The sequence below is a fragment of a genome, unplaced genomic scaffold (assembly GCF_019419815.1).
Source record: "Pyrus x bretschneideri cultivar Hongxiangsu unplaced genomic scaffold, Pyrus_bretschneideri_v1 Contig107, whole genome shotgun sequence".
NCBI lineage: Eukaryota > Viridiplantae > Streptophyta > Magnoliopsida > Rosales > Rosaceae > Pyrus > Pyrus x bretschneideri.
This window is the reverse complement of record NW_025999399.1, coordinates 880,594-899,857: the sequence shown is the minus strand read 5'-3', so window position 1 is coordinate 899,857 and position 19,264 is coordinate 880,594. Positions and strand designations below refer to the sequence as shown.

General features: G+C 37.8%; 1 protein-coding gene across 1 annotated transcript; it reads left to right on the top strand.

The window, feature by feature from the left end:
- Nucleotides 1-467: 467 nt before the first annotated feature.
- Nucleotides 468-4,697, top strand: LOC125471363 (serine/threonine-protein kinase STY13-like). Its single transcript, XM_048571690.1, has 3 exons — nt 468-626; nt 1,061-2,076; nt 4,139-4,697. The coding sequence occupies exons 2-3, from the start codon at nt 1,163-1,165 to the stop codon at nt 4,476-4,478; spliced, it is 1,254 nt and encodes a 417-aa protein (XP_048427647.1). The 5' UTR covers nt 468-626; nt 1,061-1,162; the 3' UTR covers nt 4,479-4,697.
- The last annotated feature ends 14,567 nt before the right edge of the window (nt 4,698-19,264 follow it).

Below are 19,264 nucleotides of genomic sequence, written 5' to 3'. Positions count from 1 at the left end.
CACCATCTAACACTCAAGGGAAGTGTTGTGACATGTTCTAATACATATTGTGATTATGTAAATCCTAAGTAGAGATAGATTAGGAATCCTTTGAAATCTAGATGATCTTTCCTAATAGACTTTATATTACTTGGAGAATAAGTTTCTTTTTTCCTTGTTATTATAAATAAAAGGAAAACTAATGAAAAAAATTTAAAAACTTTGAGTTTTAACGATAATCACAAAATAAAGGGTAAAATGAATATTACCAGGATTGACTTTTTAGTGTAAAAATATGGCTTTTCGTTAAAATAAATAATACCGAAAACATTTCGTTAAAATTCCCATAAATAAAAGCATAAGTACTAAAGAATTAATACACAATTCCTCAAATCTATTATTTACTCTCTTTCTCTCCATGCTGCATTCCACAACAAAAACATATATAAAAAAATAGAAATGAAAAAAAAAAAAGGAAAGTAAGAGAGAGAAGAAAGGACATATATAGAAAAATAGAAATGAAAAAAAAAAAAGGGAAAGTAAGAGAGAGAAGAAAGGACGACTTGGGAGACTGAGAGGAAGAGAGGTCTTTGTTTCCTGCGTACTCGATTCCATCCGACTGCTGCCCTCGATTTTGTCTGATTGAGGTACGTGCTCGTCTCAGATGATCATCCATAATTCGAATTATCTAATTAGATGGGATCATCCGTAATTCGAATTTTGATGGCTGCTTGTCAATCCGTTTCCCATTTAATAGATGGGGTTGTGTGATTTCCCTTAACTCCTTGTCATTTGAATGATCTGTCGATTTTTTTCAGATTATTTCTTTAAATTGATTGTCTGATTTCGCATATGTTGGCGTATTGTTCTTAATAATGAGTAATTTCCATAAATGTCTTCTTGATTAAGTTGATTTTATTCTTAAATTTCGGGATTTTATTCTTATTTGATGCTAGTCCTAAGGAATACTGTCCTGTCTTCTGCTCTTCTACTTCCAAACAAAACCCTATGATGGTTTCTTTGCTCCTCATTGTATTCAACCGTCTGCTTACGATATTTTGTGGGTCGGTCTTGGTTTCAGGGTTTCGAAAGAGAGAAGGGGCTATTGATTCGAAATTTGATATTTTGTATGCGGAAGAAGTGGGGAAAATTTGAGGAATTTTCTTTTCTCTGAGAGAAGAAAATGTTGGAGGGCGGCGCCAAATTCACTGGAATAATTGGTCTAACCAACCATGGTAACAACTTTGATGATTTGTCGCAAGGCTTCTACCACAAACTCCATGAGGGTGAGGGTACCAACATGTCCATCGACAGTATGCAAACGAGCAACGATGGAGGCTCTGTGACCATGTCTGTAGACAACAGCAGCGTTGCTTCAAATACTAATGATTCCCACACTCGCATCTTGAACCACCAAGGGCTGCGGCGACGTGTTAAGGATAACTATTCTGTGCAACAGAGTGTTAATCGACGAGGAAGAGTCACACATGCTCTAAGTCATGATCAACTTGCTCGAGCTCTACTGGACAGCCATTCCTTGACAGAGGGGCTTGAGAATTACGAGGACTGGACAATTGACTTAAGAAAGCTAAACATGGGTGAAGCTTTTGCACAAGGTGCTTTTGGGAAGCTATATAGAGGTAGCTACAATGGTGAGGATGTTGCCATCAAACTTTTGGAGCGGCCTGAAAATGACCCAGAAAGGGCTCAGCTGATGGAGCAGCAGTTTCAACAGGAAGTCAAGATGCTGGCTACATTGAAGCATCCAAACATAGTTCGTTTCATTGGTGCCTGCCGTAAGCCAATGGTTTGGTGCATTGTAACAGAGTATGCTAAGGGGGGTTCACTTAGGCAGTTCTTGGCGAAGCGGCAGAGCCGATCGGTTCCATTGAAATTAGCAGTCAAGCAAGCTTTGGATGTTGCGAGGGGTTTTGCATATGTTCATGGGCTCGGTCTGATTCACCGGGACTTGAAATCTGACAACCTGTTGATTTCTTCAGACAAATCTATAAAAATTGCTGATTTTGGAGTTGCCCGTATTGAGGTGCAGACGGAAGGAATGACTCCGGAGACTGGAACATACCGCTGGATGGCGCCGTAAGACTTCTAACTCTTTAGCTGAAATATCTTATTGCTTTGGTGCTGTGATTGGCTCATCTACTTTATATTCCCCTTTGGGAGCTGCTTTCATGGAATCATGGCTTTTATATGCTTCAGCATCTTCTATTGAATTCTCAATTCTCAGTCTGGCCTTTTTTTAGACAACTTTAATTTCAATGTGACAGTTGTGTGAATGCCTTCCAGATAAGTATACTTCTTTTTTGGCAGATATAAATGCGCCTTATCATTTGGTTACTAATATTTGGTGTCTTCTCTGCCTTGGTCTTTTGCCGTTGCTAATTAGTAGGCATGTACCCCGTATTTGATTTTGCTTCTTTTTTTTATTTATTCTCGTTTTTATCTTTATTTATTCTCGTTTTTATCTTTATTTATTGGGTCTCTTCGTTGCTTGTTAGTAGGTATGTACCATGTTAGAAAGCATTTTAAAAAGTTTCGTGTGGAATTGTATGTTACATCAATTAAGCAAAAAGATTTATTGACAACTTTATCGACAAAAAGATTTAGAGTGTCTATGTCAGAGAAGTTCTTGAACTTACCTTGGAGAGTACTTGTCTTTTTCCATACTGAGCAATACACGAAGGTTCTCTGTTTACGTCTTTGAAATGAAAGACATTGACTACTATGTTTTTGTGTCTCTTGATTTTCATTGTAAAATTAAATACTTGTTCTACAATAGCCTGGCAATGCATAGGCTTGCTTCAACAACCCTAAGAAGATACCGTGTCTGATAGTAATCAAGATAATTTCACTCAGACCATGATTTATTGCTGTCCGTTATACGAAATAGTTTCACATAACTCAAACTTCATTCAAAACCTTTCTGCATCCCATCCCAGAAAAGAAGAAATAAGAAAAGAAATCAGACTAGAATAACTTTTTCCAAGCAACTCATAAGTCAATCAACTGAAATTGAATCATGATTTGGTTCCAGAACAAGTCGAAAATTTTTTGGGGCATGGAGTTCATGCATAAGAACAGTTGTGGTGCGTCACGCATCTTGCAATGACGAGTTGACGGGGAGAAGTGGGTTGTGAATAGGTGAATTGTAAGTCTATCATGCACTGTTTGAGGATCATCGGTTGAACTCAGAAACGAAACCAAGCACAATGGCAGTTTTCCTGCCCTGGTGAGTCATGGTGCTGGGTACTGTTGTAGTCACTCTTGGGAAAGGTTGTATGGAGAAGGTGGCTCTTAAGATTGAAATTTGGGTTCTTCTCTTAGCACAGGAGGACGTGTTACAACCGTTCTCCATGATGGAGACACATAAGATGCATGTATGGTTGTGCTTTTATGGTGTTCTCTTTTTGGAGGAAAAAAAAAAAAAATGGAAAAAGAAGCTTGCAGTTAGATGGAGACACAGATGATACATGTATGGTTGTGTTAGTTGGAACATATTGATGTGTTGAATGGATTATAATTGGAAGGGTCGTGACATGTGGATGTGAAGTTGGGGTCTAGTAATTTGATTCTGGAGTCTATACTGTGTACTCAGGTGTTGGAAAATAATTTGACTGTGAGTCTATAATTACATGATTAATGTGCGATGCACCGTGCGCTGTAACCTGAGGGTAGCTCAAGTGCTGTAGCCTGTCTTTTTTCTGCATAGGGTGGACTTTAAAATTGATGTCCAATTCCATAATGGTTTGTTGTTATAATTTTTTCAGGTCTTCTTTTTAATAATAATTTTGTTTTTACATATTTTAATTAAAATAATTCGTTTTCCTGCGGGGCTCTCCCATATGAAAATGTCGGTATTAGCTATTAGTATCTATGAAACTAGGATCGATTAACTAATCACTTCAATTTTTTTTTTTTTGGCTTGTTGCCCTTAAAGTGTATCATATGAACTGAGTGTTATTGCATCATTGATTTTTTATTTATTTAAATCTCATCAGCTATTACTGGCTTCCGGTGCTAGCTTGTTTTGCGACTTTATCATGGCTGGATGTTATCTGTTTCATTAATACATAGTTGTTGGCATGGATACCCCTATAAGTGGGTACATAATTGCACTCTTTGATTGTTTGGCTGTGTGCAGGGAGATGATCCAGCACAGGCATTATACACAGAAAGTTGACGTTTATAGCTTTGGGATAGTTCTTTGGGAACTTATAACAGGGATGCTTCCATTCCAGAACATGACAGCGGTACAGGCAGCATTTGCAGTTGTGAATAAGGGTGTCCGCCCTAACATTCCGAATGACTGCTTACCTGTTCTTTGTGAGATCATGACGAGATGTTGGGATGCAAACCCTGACGTGAGGCCATCCTTCACTGAAGTCGTGAGAATGCTCGAGCATGCAGAGACAGAGATCATGACGACTGTTCGGAAGGCCCGGTTCAGGTGTTGCATTACCCAACCAATGACAACGGACTGACCCAAGAAGAAAGATTGGAAAAGAGGAGTTATGAATAACAAGATAAAAAGAGGTAAAAGGAAATGGAAAAGAGAAGAGAGAGAAAGAGAAGATAATTATATTGTAAGCCTTGTGTATTTATCAGGTTTAATTTCTTTGTTGAGATAAGGAATTGGTGTCTTTTATTCAAAACCGAGATATATATGATTTTGTGGTATGATAAAAGTATTTATGCACAAATGTATATCCGTATTCCTTAGCGGAGGAGATAATAACCCACCCCAAGCGATATATTGGATGATTTGGAATGATAACGAGATTCAGATTGGAATGATGAGTTGTATATACAATAGGGATACGAGCCTCAAGCAATCTCGATAGAACTATAATTGTGACACTTCCATAACTAAATATCTTACATTTAGTGTCAGAGCCCTCACAAACCACTCTAATCCTCCTATGTACAAGGCATCGAGAATTGTTTTCTTGCCGTGCAGGTTAAACAACCGGTTACATATCATCTGGGAAAACCATGCACGCGCCAGCATGTGGTGGCTAAAGCCATCCTAGTTCGTGTGTGAGCTCTAGCTCCATGAACCTCGACACTGTTGAACCACTCACTGGTATCAACTACAAGAAATGAAAGCAAGATCTTTGAGATCATGGTAGGAGTCATGGATTGGGATTTGTCACCGAGAACTGAGGAACCTCCTGTGCCACGAAAAATGGCAAAAATCAAACAAAATTTCCCTAATGATTATCAAGAGGAGCATGACCGATGTGGTTCGAGGATGCTTCCCACATGCTACAAATGCCAAGGACTTTCTTAAGTTCATTGAGGAGAAGTGCAAAGAGTCACCAAAAACTGAAACAGGTATCTTATGAACTCACTAACCACCATGAGATATGATGACACATAAAGTGTACAAGAATACATTCTGTAAATGATGGACACTGCTGGAAAACTCAAGCCTCTCAAGGTACCCATATCTGAAACTTTCTTGGTACATGTGACAATGAACTCCTTGCCTGATAGTTACACACAACTCAAAGTGCCCTATAATGCCTTGTGTGAAAAATAGGATGTGAATGAGTTAATATCAATTTGTGTAATGAAGAGGACAGGATGAAAAAGGAGAAGTCTGAGAAAGCATCGATTTTCAAAGTACCACCAAATCCCATTAGCCATCCAACAGTAATGTTGCCAGGAAAGACACTACCAAAAGTGCTCCTTCCCCAAAAGAAATTTCAAACCTAACAAACAATCCATTTTCAAATGCTATTTTTGTAAGAAAGCAGGCCATATGAAGAGTACTTGTCCCAAATATAATGCATGGTTTGCTAAACAAGAAACAAAGAAAGCTAGAAACACTTTTGCTTGTTTTGAGTCAAATTTAATTGATGTACCTAGCATTGCACGGTGGCTTGACTTAGGCTCTTATATTCTTGTTAGGAATTCATTGCAGGACTTCACAATAAGGAGAACACCAAATAAGGATGAAGTCAAAGTTTCAGCTGGCAATGGAAGAAGAGTTGAAGTCAAAGCTTTAGGAAGTGTCAGCCTAAAGTTAGAATTTGGTTTTTGTGTAGAGTTAAAAAATGTCAGTTATGTACCTTCTATGAGAAGGAAGTTAATTTCAGTTTCAAAGCTAGTTATGTTGGGATTTTATTTTACTATTGTTGATGCAAAAATCAGTGAGACCTTGGAACAACATCAAGTGTTAAGTTGTGACCGGAGCAACCTTGTGTAGGTAAGATATGTAAAAAGATAAAGATAGGGAAGTAGACACTGGATGTATGTGATTCATCCTAAATTGGGCTACATCCAAGAGGGTAGAGAAGTTCTCATTAATATTGTAGAGTTTACATATGGTTTAAGCATAATCATCATTAGTGAGTTCTAATGACGGGTTTAAATACAATAATGGCATTAGAGATTAATTGTAGAAAAATAGTCTCCTTTTATAGTTGAGGAGAGTCTCTGGCTTCTATTCATGGTTGATGTGGGACTCTAGAAGCTTTATTGTGATGTTGACATGTGTCACGTTGTGATTGCCTCCTGGTTGGAAAGAAACTTTTGTGCTTCGGCAAGAGTGCCTCAACCCGAGTGAGAAAAACTTAACGGTTGGGAACTTGAAAAATCCAAGTCGCTAAGTAATCATAAAACTTCTTAGTACCAAAGTGTAGTAGCATATAATGAGAGTCCCCCGAAGTCTCTTAGTGAGGAGAGTTGCCGAAGGAGGTGTCTTAATTTCCGGGGATAGTCAAACAACAATTCTCTTCTTTTTTCCTTGTATATGCCTCTCTCAAATATATATGTTTTTATTACTATGGCTAAATTCCTTCTTGCTACTTGTTGAACATAACTAGGTCCACAGTCAATACGAACTAGGTCCACAGTCGATACAAAAATTGGACATAAGGAGACAGCCCAAGAAGAAATTCTTGTAGTGTTAAAATGATAAGCGAACCCCTGCTTGCTGACCGAAATTGCGAGGAAAGAGTGAGATTCATTTGTCATGTGTTAACCTCATAGGATAAAGAAAAAGATAGTAGCATGACCCTGATTTCGTTGATCGAAAACTTAGATTTTACTTCCTTCACAGAGAAGTCATTAGTCATTAGCTTTGTTGGCTCCCTCAGTCCCTTTCCCTGGTGAAGATGGAGACGAAGCATTTACAGTTTATGCTCCTTTCTGAGTGAGGAGACAATTCGGTTTTGATAAAGGCATTCACCGATCATTGTGTTAGAATATATGAAATGAATAGAATGAATGGTTGAGGTGTTGACACGTGTAATAAGATAACATGTTCTGTTGTATAGTTTGTTAAGATTGTGAGAGAAACTATAAATACTCCTACATGTAATAACTTTCTCATTAAGAAATATACAAAGATTCAATACAATTTTCCCTCTCTTTTCTCTCTGTATCTTCTTCTACAAGTTGTCTTCTTTGTGAGATCTTATTTGTTTAACATGGTTAACATGGTATCCATCGCCGTCTTAGCTCGCACAACAACCAATCCGCAACAAGCTTCCGCTCTGAAGTTGTTCGATTCTATTCTCTCCTTTGAGTTGTTATTTCTTTGGAGACTTTCTGCTCTGTTCTGTGATCTTCAAGAATTAGGATTTTTGTGGTTCTACGACTGACCACCCTTCGTCTTGTTTGTTAGTTTATTCGCTGCACACCAGGTGTTTGTTTGATTGCTCCAGTCAAAAATTCTCTTTTTTTCTGCAAAAATGGTAACTGCGTCGCAACTTCAGATTTTGACAGTTTCCGATTACTGCTTTAATTTCTTCTGTTTCTTCATCTGTGAATGTGAAATTGGATTAAGCAAATTACTTGAATTGGCATTTTCAAATGGAATTACTGTTGGAAGGATATGGAATCATGGGTTTTGTTAATGGCTCAAACCCATGTCCTGCTCGTTTTTCACCATCAGTTTTTGCGAATTCTGATGTCGAATCTAGTAATTCTCTGCCTAACCTTGAAACTAATGAATATATAGTGTGGAAAATGCATGATAGGGCTATAATGCAACTGGTTACTGCTATCTTGTCTCCTATTGCTGTTTCGTGTGCAATTGGTAGTTTTTGTTTTAAAGATTTGTGGACAAGATTGAAGGAACATTTCTCGACTGTATCTAAGACTAGTGTGTTTCAGTTGAAGTCTGATTTACAGAATAACAAGAAAGGTACCAAACTGTATCACAGTATCTTCAGAAAATTAAAGAATCAAGGGACTACTTATCTGCTGCAGGAGTGAAGTTTGAGGATGAAGATATTGTTATCTTAGCACTCAATGGCTTACCATCTGAGTATAACACTTTCAGATGTGTAATTCGAGGATGAGAAAGTGTTATTTCCCTCAAACAGTTTCGGGCACAATTGCTTGCTGAAGAGGCTATTCTTGAAACTAATTCTACTACGCCATTCCTGTGTGCTATGTTGGTCGATGTCAGTGATAAAGGTTCATCTTTTCAGGCAAGTTCATCTCAGGGCACCAACTATCAAGGCAATAATTATTAGGGTAATCATTATCACGGTAACACTTATCAAGGGAATAATTCTGGCAGCTATCAAGGGACTAATTCTGGGAATTACCAAGGGAACAACTCTGGTCAATCTAGCTATGCTTTCAAGCCTTATAACAATAACAAAAGCAAAGGAAATGGCAAGCTTTATCAGGGTAATAAGTATGTCTACTCTAGACAAAATATGCCTACTCAAACTCATGTTTTGCCGGTTCCTACTCCTGGTCTTCTTGGTCAGTTTCCAATGCCTGCATATGGTGGATATCCTTTCCCTTATCTTTCATGTCAGTTATGCAATCAAGAAGGTCTACTGCTCCATATTGTAACAATGTCCCTCGAGAAAAACCCAAGTGTTTCATTTGTGGCAAATCCAATCACACTGCTTGGTATTGTTTTCACAAAGACAAAGTACCTCAGTTTCAACCACAGTTTCAGTAGCAATTTCCAATGTCTGTTGGTCAATCATCCTCTTAGCATCCTATGCAAGCAATGAACACTGTTCTTTCTTCACAGAGTGTTCCTGGCATGTCCTCTCATCACTCTAATTCTCAAGTATGGTTGACTGACTTGGGTGCCACTAATCATATGACATCTGAGTTTGGCAATCTCTCATTGGCCACTCCTTATCCCTCGAATGAGATGGTACATACTGTAAATGGTGAAGGTTTGAACATTTCTCACATTGGTAATACTGTTATAAGAACTCCATTGCAACCACTTAAACTCAATTCAGTTTTATATGTTCCTGAGTTATCTCAGAATCTATTATCTGTACATAGAATCTGTTTAGATAACAATTGTTGGCTGATCTTTGATGCTTTCAATTTCTGGATTCAGGACAAAGCCACAGGGAAGATGCTATGCAAAGGAGTACGCAATAATAGTCTCTACCCAATTCCATCCTTGTCCAATGTCAACTCATTTCAAATTCAACCCTCAGCTTTGCTTGGTCAGCTAGTTAACTCCACGATTTGGCATAGCTGACTAGGTCATCCATCAAATCCTATTGTTTCTTTAATGCTTAGAAAAGCTAATATTCCCTGTAGTCATGACAATTTACATGTGATGTGTCAAAGCTGCTTAGAAGGCAAGTTTTGTAAACTGCCATTCCAGTCAAGTGTTGATAAAGCTACAAAACCTTTTGATGTACTGCATAGTGATATATGGGGACCAGCACCTTGTGTTTCTTTAGATGGTTTTAAACACTATGTCATTTTCATTGATGAGTGTACCAGATACTGTTGGATTTTTCCATTAATGAATAAATAAGATATTTTTGATATCTTTTGTGCCTTTCATTCTTTTATACTTACTCAGTTTTCTACATCACTTAAAACATTGCAAAGTGATGGGGGTAGGGAATATGTGAGCAATAGGTTTCAATCTTTTCTCAAAACCAAGGGTATTACACATCAAATTTCATGTCCCTACACCCCTGAACAGAATGGATTAGTAGAATGAAAACATAGGCACCTTATTGAAACCATAGTGACTTTGCTACAATCATCTCAGTTACCATCTCAATTCTGGTCATTGGCTGTTCGAATTGTAAACTACTTGATTAATAGGATGCCATCCCCTGTGTTACAAAACCAATCTCCTTTTGAAATTCTATTTGGTGCAGTTCCTTTGATATCTTACTTAAAGATCTTTGGATGTGCATGTTTTCCTTTACTTAAACCCTACAACAGTTCTAAATTGCAACCTAAAACCATGAAATGTGTCTTCTTAGGCTATGCATCCAAGTATAAAGGTTATATATGCTATGCAGTCACAAATCACAAGATTTATATATCAAGACATGTGATGTTCAATGAACAAGAGTTTCCATATATATCTTTATTAACAGCAGCTAAACAAACTGATATGACACATGCACAATCTTCCATTTCTTTACCTTTGGCAGTTGTTAATTTTGACAATGAATTTGTTTTCTCAATACCAAGTATCCCTGTCTCTATACATCAAAAGTCTTCCATACTTTTACCTCCTGAAATTGGTTCTTCTTCTACATCACCTATCCTAAACTCCAATCCTTTAAACTTTGCTTTAGATCCATTTCCGACTCCTTCAAATGTCTCTAATGCTACACACTCATCTTCCCACATCCCTGTGGACCTTGACTTTAGACTAGAAAGTTGTCAAGCAATTTTTGCAGTACTATCCTTGAATCTGCATCCAATGTAAACAAGGAGTAAGAGTGGCATTGTTAAAAAGAAGGTTCTCCTTACTACTGTGGAAGACTCTGGAGGTATTGATTTGACTCTTACTGAACCATCCACTTATAAGTCTGCACTTAAGGTTCTTGTTTGGATGAATGCTATGAAGGAAGAATTAAGTGCTTTGTCTAAACAAGGAACATGGAGTTTAGTGCCTTTACCAACACACAAGAACTTGGTTGGTTGCAAATGGATTTTTAAGATAAAGAAGCATGTAGATGGATCTATAGCTAGACATAAAACTAGACTTGTGGCAAAAAGGTTTAGCCAAGAATCTGGCTTGGATTATGGAGAAACTTTTAGCCCAGTGGTGAAACCAACAACAGTGAGACTCATCCTGTCCTTAGCTGCTCATTTTGATTGGCCTTTACAGCAATTAGATGTAAAAAATGCCTATTTACATGGCATTCTACAAGAGGAAGTTTATATGGCCCAACCTCCAGGATTCCTTGATCCAAATCATCCTGAAATGGTTTGTAAACTGCACAAATCCTTGTATGGTCTTAAGCAAGCTCCTCGAGCTTGGAATGAGAGATTTACTTCTTTCTTACCATGTATAGGGTTCAAAGATACATACTTAGACTCCTCATTATTTGTCAAGATAGTAGGTTCTAATATTGTGATATTGCTCTTGTATATGGATGATATTATCATCATAGGCAGCAGTCATGATGCTATTCCACAAGTTATTGACTCTTTCACTTCTGAATTTGATCTTAAGGACCTTGGTGATTTGCATTACTTTCTAGGAATACAGATTACAAGGACTTCTCAGGGGTTGTTTTTATCTCAAACAAAATACATACAGGATTTGTTGCAGAAAACTGAGATGTTTGATTCAAAGTCTTGTGATACTCCATGTCTACCCTACAACAGGTTGCTTAAGGATGATGGAGAATTATACAACAATCCAAACCTATACAAAAGTGTGGTGGGTGTTCTTCAGTATCTCACTTTTACACGACCTGATATTGCATTTTCTGTGCATCAGGTGTGTCAAGTCATGTAAGAACCCATGGTCTCTCATTTTACTGCAGTCAAGCGTATCTTACGATACTTAAAAGGGACAATGAAGGTTGGGATGTCTAATTCTAAGGGTGATTTGAATCTTACTGCATACAGTGATGTAGATTGGGCTGGGGATCCGAATGATAGACGTTCTACCACTGGCTTTGTGATTTTTTTTGGGATCAAATCCAATATCCTGGAGTTCAAAGAAACAACAAACTGTCTCCAGATCATCAACAGAGGCCGAGTACAAGGCAATGTCCACAACTGCTGCAGAATTGGATTGGATCCAACAACTACTATTTTTTCTGCAAGTTCCCATATCAGTTTCTCCCACCTTGTTTTGTGACAATCTTTCTGCCATTGCATTGTCTCTCAATCCAGTGCAACATCAGCGAACAAAACACATAGAAGTGGATGTTCACTTTGTTCGAGAAAGATTGCTAAGAAGAAGCTCCGTGTGCAGTTTGTGAATTCTAGGGAATAGTATGCTGATATTCTAACAAAGGGCTTAAGTGCTCCTCTGTTTCTTACACATTGTTTCAATCTCATGTTAGGATTATCCAAACATGACATTGAAGGGGGATGTTGGAATATATGAAATGAATAGAATGAATGGTTGAGATGTTGACACGTGTAATAAGATTACATGTTCTGTTGCATAGTTTGTTAAGATTGTGAGAGAAACTATCAATACTCCTACATGTAATAACTCTCTCATTAAGAAATATACAAAGATTCGATACAATTTTTCCCTCTCTTTTCTCTTTGTATCTTCTTCTACAAGTTGTCTTCTTTGTGAGATCATATCTGTTTAACATGGTAACACATTGTCTGTGGAGGGTGATTCCTCTTTCAATAAACTATTCTGGAGTGCCACGTATACGCCACATGAGAGTCTCCATCCTTATCACTATATTTCCAACCGAACTCGGATAGGTGGTGTCTCAAAAGCTTATATGACTCACTAGTGGAAATGCTTCAATGTGTTACCAAGTTTCACATTGATAAGCAATTGAAGCTACCATTTTGCCTTTCTAGCCACCCAAGGCTTGTGTCAGACGATGCGGTCACCGCTTTTGGCTCAAAACCCCATTTTCCCACGAGGCCGAAGAAAGCAATGCCTATGGGAATTCTTCCCAAAGCATGAAAAGAAGATGACATCCGACGGTGGAGAGGAAAAGGATGTCGGGCATGAGAAGAAGGAAGTGGCTTCTACGGCTTCAGGTACTTTTCCCTTTTCCTCTATTTTCTTTTGTTATGTTCTTCCACACATATAGCTTTGTTCAAATTTAGACTTCTTAGATTGCTTGGTTCAGGTGGCATGGCGAACCACTTCATTCAATTACAACTAGAACAAAATAATTTCAACAATTACAAAATTCTTAGTAAAGGAGTAAAATAATTTGTCCTTTAGTGATTTTGGTTCTTTATGTAAAAATTTAAACTTTTAGGTTGAAATGCAAATACACAAAATTATCAAAACTTTATGTAATTGTATAAAAGCCTAAAAGTACCTTACTATAGTAGGGTGGCCGGTGTTGTAGAGAGAGATGGTGTCAAAATTTTTTGAAAGTTTCAAAATTGATAAAGTTGTTGGTAAGGTGTTGATTGAATGGTGATGTGAATAGTGTTGATTCAATAGTACCAATCAACACTCATTAACTATTCCAAACAAATTTTAAATAAAATTCAAAACAATTTTGAATCGAACACTCAAACTTTATGTTCTTGTTATGAACATGAAGAACAAAACAAGAGCATTGAAGAACATCCATGAAATCCCATAAGAGCAACATGAACATTTTTCACCCAAAGACACCCTAAAATCACTCAAACTTAAGGAAATAACATATTAACATATTTGGGTACTTAGGGGGTCCTAATGTCACTTTAACAACTCTTTTAACAAGACAAACAAGAACCCAAAAAATCCACCCATGGAAGGCACCAAATCCTAGTTCCAAAACTCATGCTCATTTGAACTGCATCTACAACATTTGAGATGACAAATTTTCAAACAAAGTTTTCATTCAAAGAGGCAAGAGTGAATCTTGTAACCATTACAACATGCAAACCATAAGCTATGAACAACAAAACCCAATAGAGTTCACCTACTAGACCTTGGCTCTGATACCACTTGAAGGAAAATACTTGAGAAACTAATTTCATTAAGTAACATATTGCATGCATTTAAGAATTAAATGGTGAAGCATGCTTGTATGCAGTTTAAAAGAAATTTTGAATCATGAAATTCAAAGCCTAGTAGTGGTGGTGAACCAAGACTCAACTCATATCACAAATGAGTTGAGATATCTTTATAACTTGTAGTTCCTCTTTGCATGAGCAAAGGCTAATCACCCTGGAGAGGGCTTTCATTCCTCTCCTTGAGTTGAACTTCATGGCCTTTATCTTCATCTGTAGTCTCCTTGGATTCTTGGATTTGGATGCTTGAATGATTCTCCAAAAGTCCCCAAAGTTGGAGACCTTTAAGTCCCTACACCAAGGACAATAAAGGAAGAAGATGAGTGACATTGGAAGAGTTTGATGCTAGTGAACCTCTCCCAATGTGGCCGGCCTCCTAGAGAGAAAGAGAGAGCTTGTGTTCTCTCATCTTTCCTCGAAGAATACCCTAATCAAGTGTGAGGTTATAAAGTCATTTACATAGCCCTTACATTTGAGTGTCATAAGTGGTAATAAGACCAAACCTCACTCTTTTCTCTCTATGGCCAGCCTCACAATAGTTAGAGGGCCTTGTGCCCTTTTGTGTTTAAGTTGTCATACAACTTAAGTGTCATGCCTCGGATATGGGGTCGGTGGAAAAATTAACACCCCCCCCCCGCGGTGCATGAGCAAAAATAACAATTAAAAGCAAACCAAACTTCTCTTATAGAAATAATCCTAAAAAAAACTTTACAATTGTACAAAATAAATAAAACTCTCAAATTCATCGTCTAACATAATTCAGCTCTCGTCTAGTCTATGTCTTGCCAAAGAACTCATCTATAAAATAGAAGGGTGATGGGTGAGCAACAACCACCGTCGCCCAATAAGTAAAATATATAATATGTCAGTCAGGCAATGCCGTTTACACACACTAGAAAATACAATAATAATATCAATGCTTTAACCACATAGTGCCATATCATATCGTTCTTTTATGTATTCATTATATCCATCATAAATTGTAACTCACCACATAACCCCTAAGGGTCACTCTGTCCTAATGTCCCCATGTGCAGTTTACATTCATCCCTCAGATTAATGCAACACCAAAGTTCTCATGCTCCATGAACAATTCCAAATAATCCACGTATCACTATATATAATAACACCAAAACACTTCACAAAATCCAACATGTTTGACTTGAAACAGAGAGATATTTAGAAATTGAATAAAACCCACAATAATTCATGGTTTTCATCATTTATTGAAAATAAGAACATTTTATAACACATTACATAAATCACTCACCTCGATGGTCTGAGCTTGGCAAGACAACCCAACTAATATATATATATATATATATATATATATGGGATAGGATCAAGGGACAAACATTTTGATAAAGATTTGTACACTTTTTATAAGCTCTTGGATTTATTTACATCTAACGCTTCTAATTAAAAGTTAAGATGACTACTAAATAATGTGGCAATGACATGGAAATAAAAATAAATTTCAAATAAATATTTTGATAAACGAATATTGTGAAGTTAAAATAGATCCAGCTTCCTTCCTGATCCCTTTGCCGTTTAAGTCTACGACTCTCCAACAACAACAAAAAGGTCTGCAATATGACATTGACAAAATTCATCATTGTCTTTGATGCAGTGAATGCTTCTTCATGGCTATATAATACTATTTTTTTGCCATGAAAATAAAAATAGGAAATCGAAACGAGAATAATGTCATTCCAAAAAATTCTTCTATATGCATGAAAATATGATTTGTCTTCCTCATTCAATTACAATTTTCCTCATGAAATTTTAATATCCAACCATCTTTGTTCACGTTTGTAGAGTTTACCACTTTAGTTTTTCCTCCCAATTTTAATTTTTTGCAACCATTAAATAGAAAACAATAAACTACTCAACATTGTAGAGTTAATCACATTGTTGGAATTCAGGGGAATCTCCATCCCCCAATCTCCATAGATGTAGTAGACTTTGGATGCGAGTTCACAAGAGTCAAATAGGCTTCTAGGGTTTTTTACCTTTTTAGCGAAATTCCCAGTTTTTATTCATTTTAAGTTTTAATCTTCATTTGTTAATTTATTACATTAGTTAATAATTCACTTCATCAACCATATTATTTAATGACTAAAAATCTCCACATCACTCTTAATTAGGGCCATTGGTTGTTATAAAATTTAAAGGCTCATAAGAAATTGTTGACCCTAAAAATTACCAAACCTACGTGGCGCGCAGGCCGAGTAACTAATAAGCTAACTACGTCCTTCAGTTGAATGCAGGGCATGCCAACTTGTCGGCCGAGCTCGACCGAGGAGTAAAATTTGTTGATGTTGCGTTGAGCGCGTTGCTGACTTCTTTATCTTGCGACTGTGGACGAGGATGGAACAAATCTTGGCCTTTGGATTCTCAAGCTTGAAGACAAGGCTACTAGTTTTGCGAAGTTCACGAATCGCTGGCATTAGATTCAGTCATGGTGATTATATTCGTGAGAGTATAAGCACGTCGAATTGACACCAAACTATATGGACACAAGTATTCAAAGGTAATGTGTGTCTTGATGGTAAATGTGGTTTGGCCCTCATAATGCCGAACTCTGAAACTCACTTGGGAGTATCCAATCATAAAACCACTCGGCGTTTAATGCGCCGAATGTCGTAACTCGTAACACCTTACTTCGCTAAAAAGGCTAATAAGACGACCTCTGCCAATAAGGATTCGGAAACCCTTCTTGACTGCGAGTTGGATAGGTAACCATTTGGCCTCGACGCAATGCTGTTTATCCAAACTGAATGTGCTCCTCGGTCGGCTGATTCTACGATAACAATGTTGTTTATCCAAACTGAAGGTGTTCGCCGGTTGCCTTCACAGTGCTGTTTATCCAAACTGAAGATGTGTCGGCGGGAAAAAAAAAATATCAAGATGTTTGAGAGGTTTTGCGCAGGGCAGTTGTGTGTTGAATTGGAGCTCCTCAAACTAAAGATTCAACTCTATATTTATAGTGTTGATATTTGCTTGACACGGCTAGATAATTGTGGAGTCCGACTGCAACTCTAACTTGTAGAATGAAATATGATCTATGTGGCTGACTTTTCAAATGAAAACCCATCTAGGTTTATCCCATCATGACCAAGACCTAGCCTACCTAGGCTTCCTATCATAACTCCATCACCATCAAATCCTAGGCTTATCACATCAGCACATTATCACCAAAAACCTAGCTTTCCTAGGCTCTCATCATCTTTTACCAAAACTGCTGCATGCATCTTGACCCCATGAATATTAAATTCATTTTTAATTATCACCATATTTAAATGGATAATAATCTGTTCAGAATCCAATCCCATTAGTAGTTCCAAGTGACCTCATAATATCATCTTGTTCTGCATGCTCCATTATCTGATGCCGTGCATATCTGTTAACCAAAAACTAATCCAACCACACACCCATATGCCAAACATCCACATCAACTTGAATTATCTTGAATTGTGTCTGTAAACACGAAAAATTCCTGAAACAAGAGACAAGAATACGTGTACAAAATATATTTTTGTATTAATGATTTTGGGGTTACAATCTCTTTGTAATTTGGTCCTATGATTCTATCTTCGTAGGGTGTAGGTTTGTGGATGAGTTGTTGATCCAAAGGGCCGTCGGGGCTTGACCTAAGGATGAACAGTTGATGAATGGATCCTCAAGGGGCGTTGGGCTTGATCTTGAAGAATGGGTGTATGAGTTTGTTGAGGTTGTTGATCCAAAGGGCCGTTGGGGCTTGATCTTAGGATGAACGGATGATGAATGATGAACACTTTCTTCAAGGGGCCGTCGGGGCTTGATCTTGAGTTGGTGGGAGTTCTTCAAGGGCCGTTGGGGCTTGATCTTGAAGGAGGATTTGACGAAGAACGAAGAGTGCTTTCTTGATCCTTCGGGATTTGCTTAAGAGCTTTAGAGTTTCAAGGCTTCAAGGTTTTGGTGTAATGTAAATTTCTCTTTCTTTTCTTTCTTTCTTTCTTTCTTTCTTTCTTTCTTTCTCCCTTCCTTCTTCTTCCAAAATGAATGCCTTGGCTTCCTATTTATAGAATTCCAAAACTTGATTTTTGGATTTAAATAATCAGATGAAATAAATCATTTCTGCCAGGTATTGACACGTGTCCTATTTGATGACTTTTCCAATTTATTTCGATTTTTCGTTGAGTCACACGCTACATGTAAAATTTATGTGACACGTGAGCGTTGAAATTTTAATTATTGGTCAACATTCATTTCACCGAAATTTTGATGTCTACAAATGCCCCCACTTCAAGGCGCGTCGTAGACATGTGCTTGTCACGTGTAGAAGATGCGTTTTGAAGTCCCTTAATGTAGATGTCAACCCAAGGGCCGTCGAGGCTTGATCTTGAATTGGGCTGGAAATTTCTTCAAGGGCCATCGAGGCTTGATCTTGAGTTCGACTGGAAGATTTTCTGGTTTCCTTCAATCGTTGATTTTCCGCAAGCTTAATCTTGAACTGGGCTGGAGGATTCTTTTGGTCTCCTCCGAAGGTCTGAACTTACTTCTTTTATCTGGAGTTGAATTTGATTCAAGGGTGGTGAACACTTGATTTTGAATCGGACTTGTGATTTCTTCAAGGGCCATCGAGGCTTGATCTTGAATTGGAAATAAGACCATGAGTGGTTTCAGGATTCAGACACATGGCGGGCAAGCACGAGGTGGAGGTGATGACCTGTTTCTTTGTTCAATCTTTCCAATTCGTATTGAAGAGGGTAGATCGGAAGACTGACTCCAAGTGCCGGCTGATTGCTCTTTTCACTTTGCCATGCAAGTAATAACAAGGACAAAGGAAAGGACATGGAGAAAGCATGATATGAGATACCTTTGCTTTTGAAGAAGCAGCGAATGAATCAGCACATATATTTGTTGTGCTTGTCTCCACATGCTTCGATGTATCATTTTCACTTGCCTTGCTTGCTCCCTTTGCAGAAGTGGTATTTCCTTATGCAGGTTTGGCATCTTCTCTTGTAGTATTTGTTCCTGATGCAGGAGTGGAATGCAACCTTTGCATTTAAATGGTGCTTCAAAACATTACTTCTCAGCGACGATGAGTACTCGAGAGCAATGCAAGGTAAGCAACCAGGCAAAGGTTCCAGGCAATCAGTTCCAGGTCGGAAGTTTGATTTCAGGTTCCGACTGATAACTCTATTTCCCCTTGTCCTGCAGGTAAGAGCAAGGGTAAAGGAAAAGACAGGGAAAAAGCATGATATGAGATACCTTTGCTTTCGTCCTTGATGATATGAGATACTTTTGCCTTGGTGTCATTTGTTTGCAAGGGTATTCCCGGAGAGGAAGAAAACTG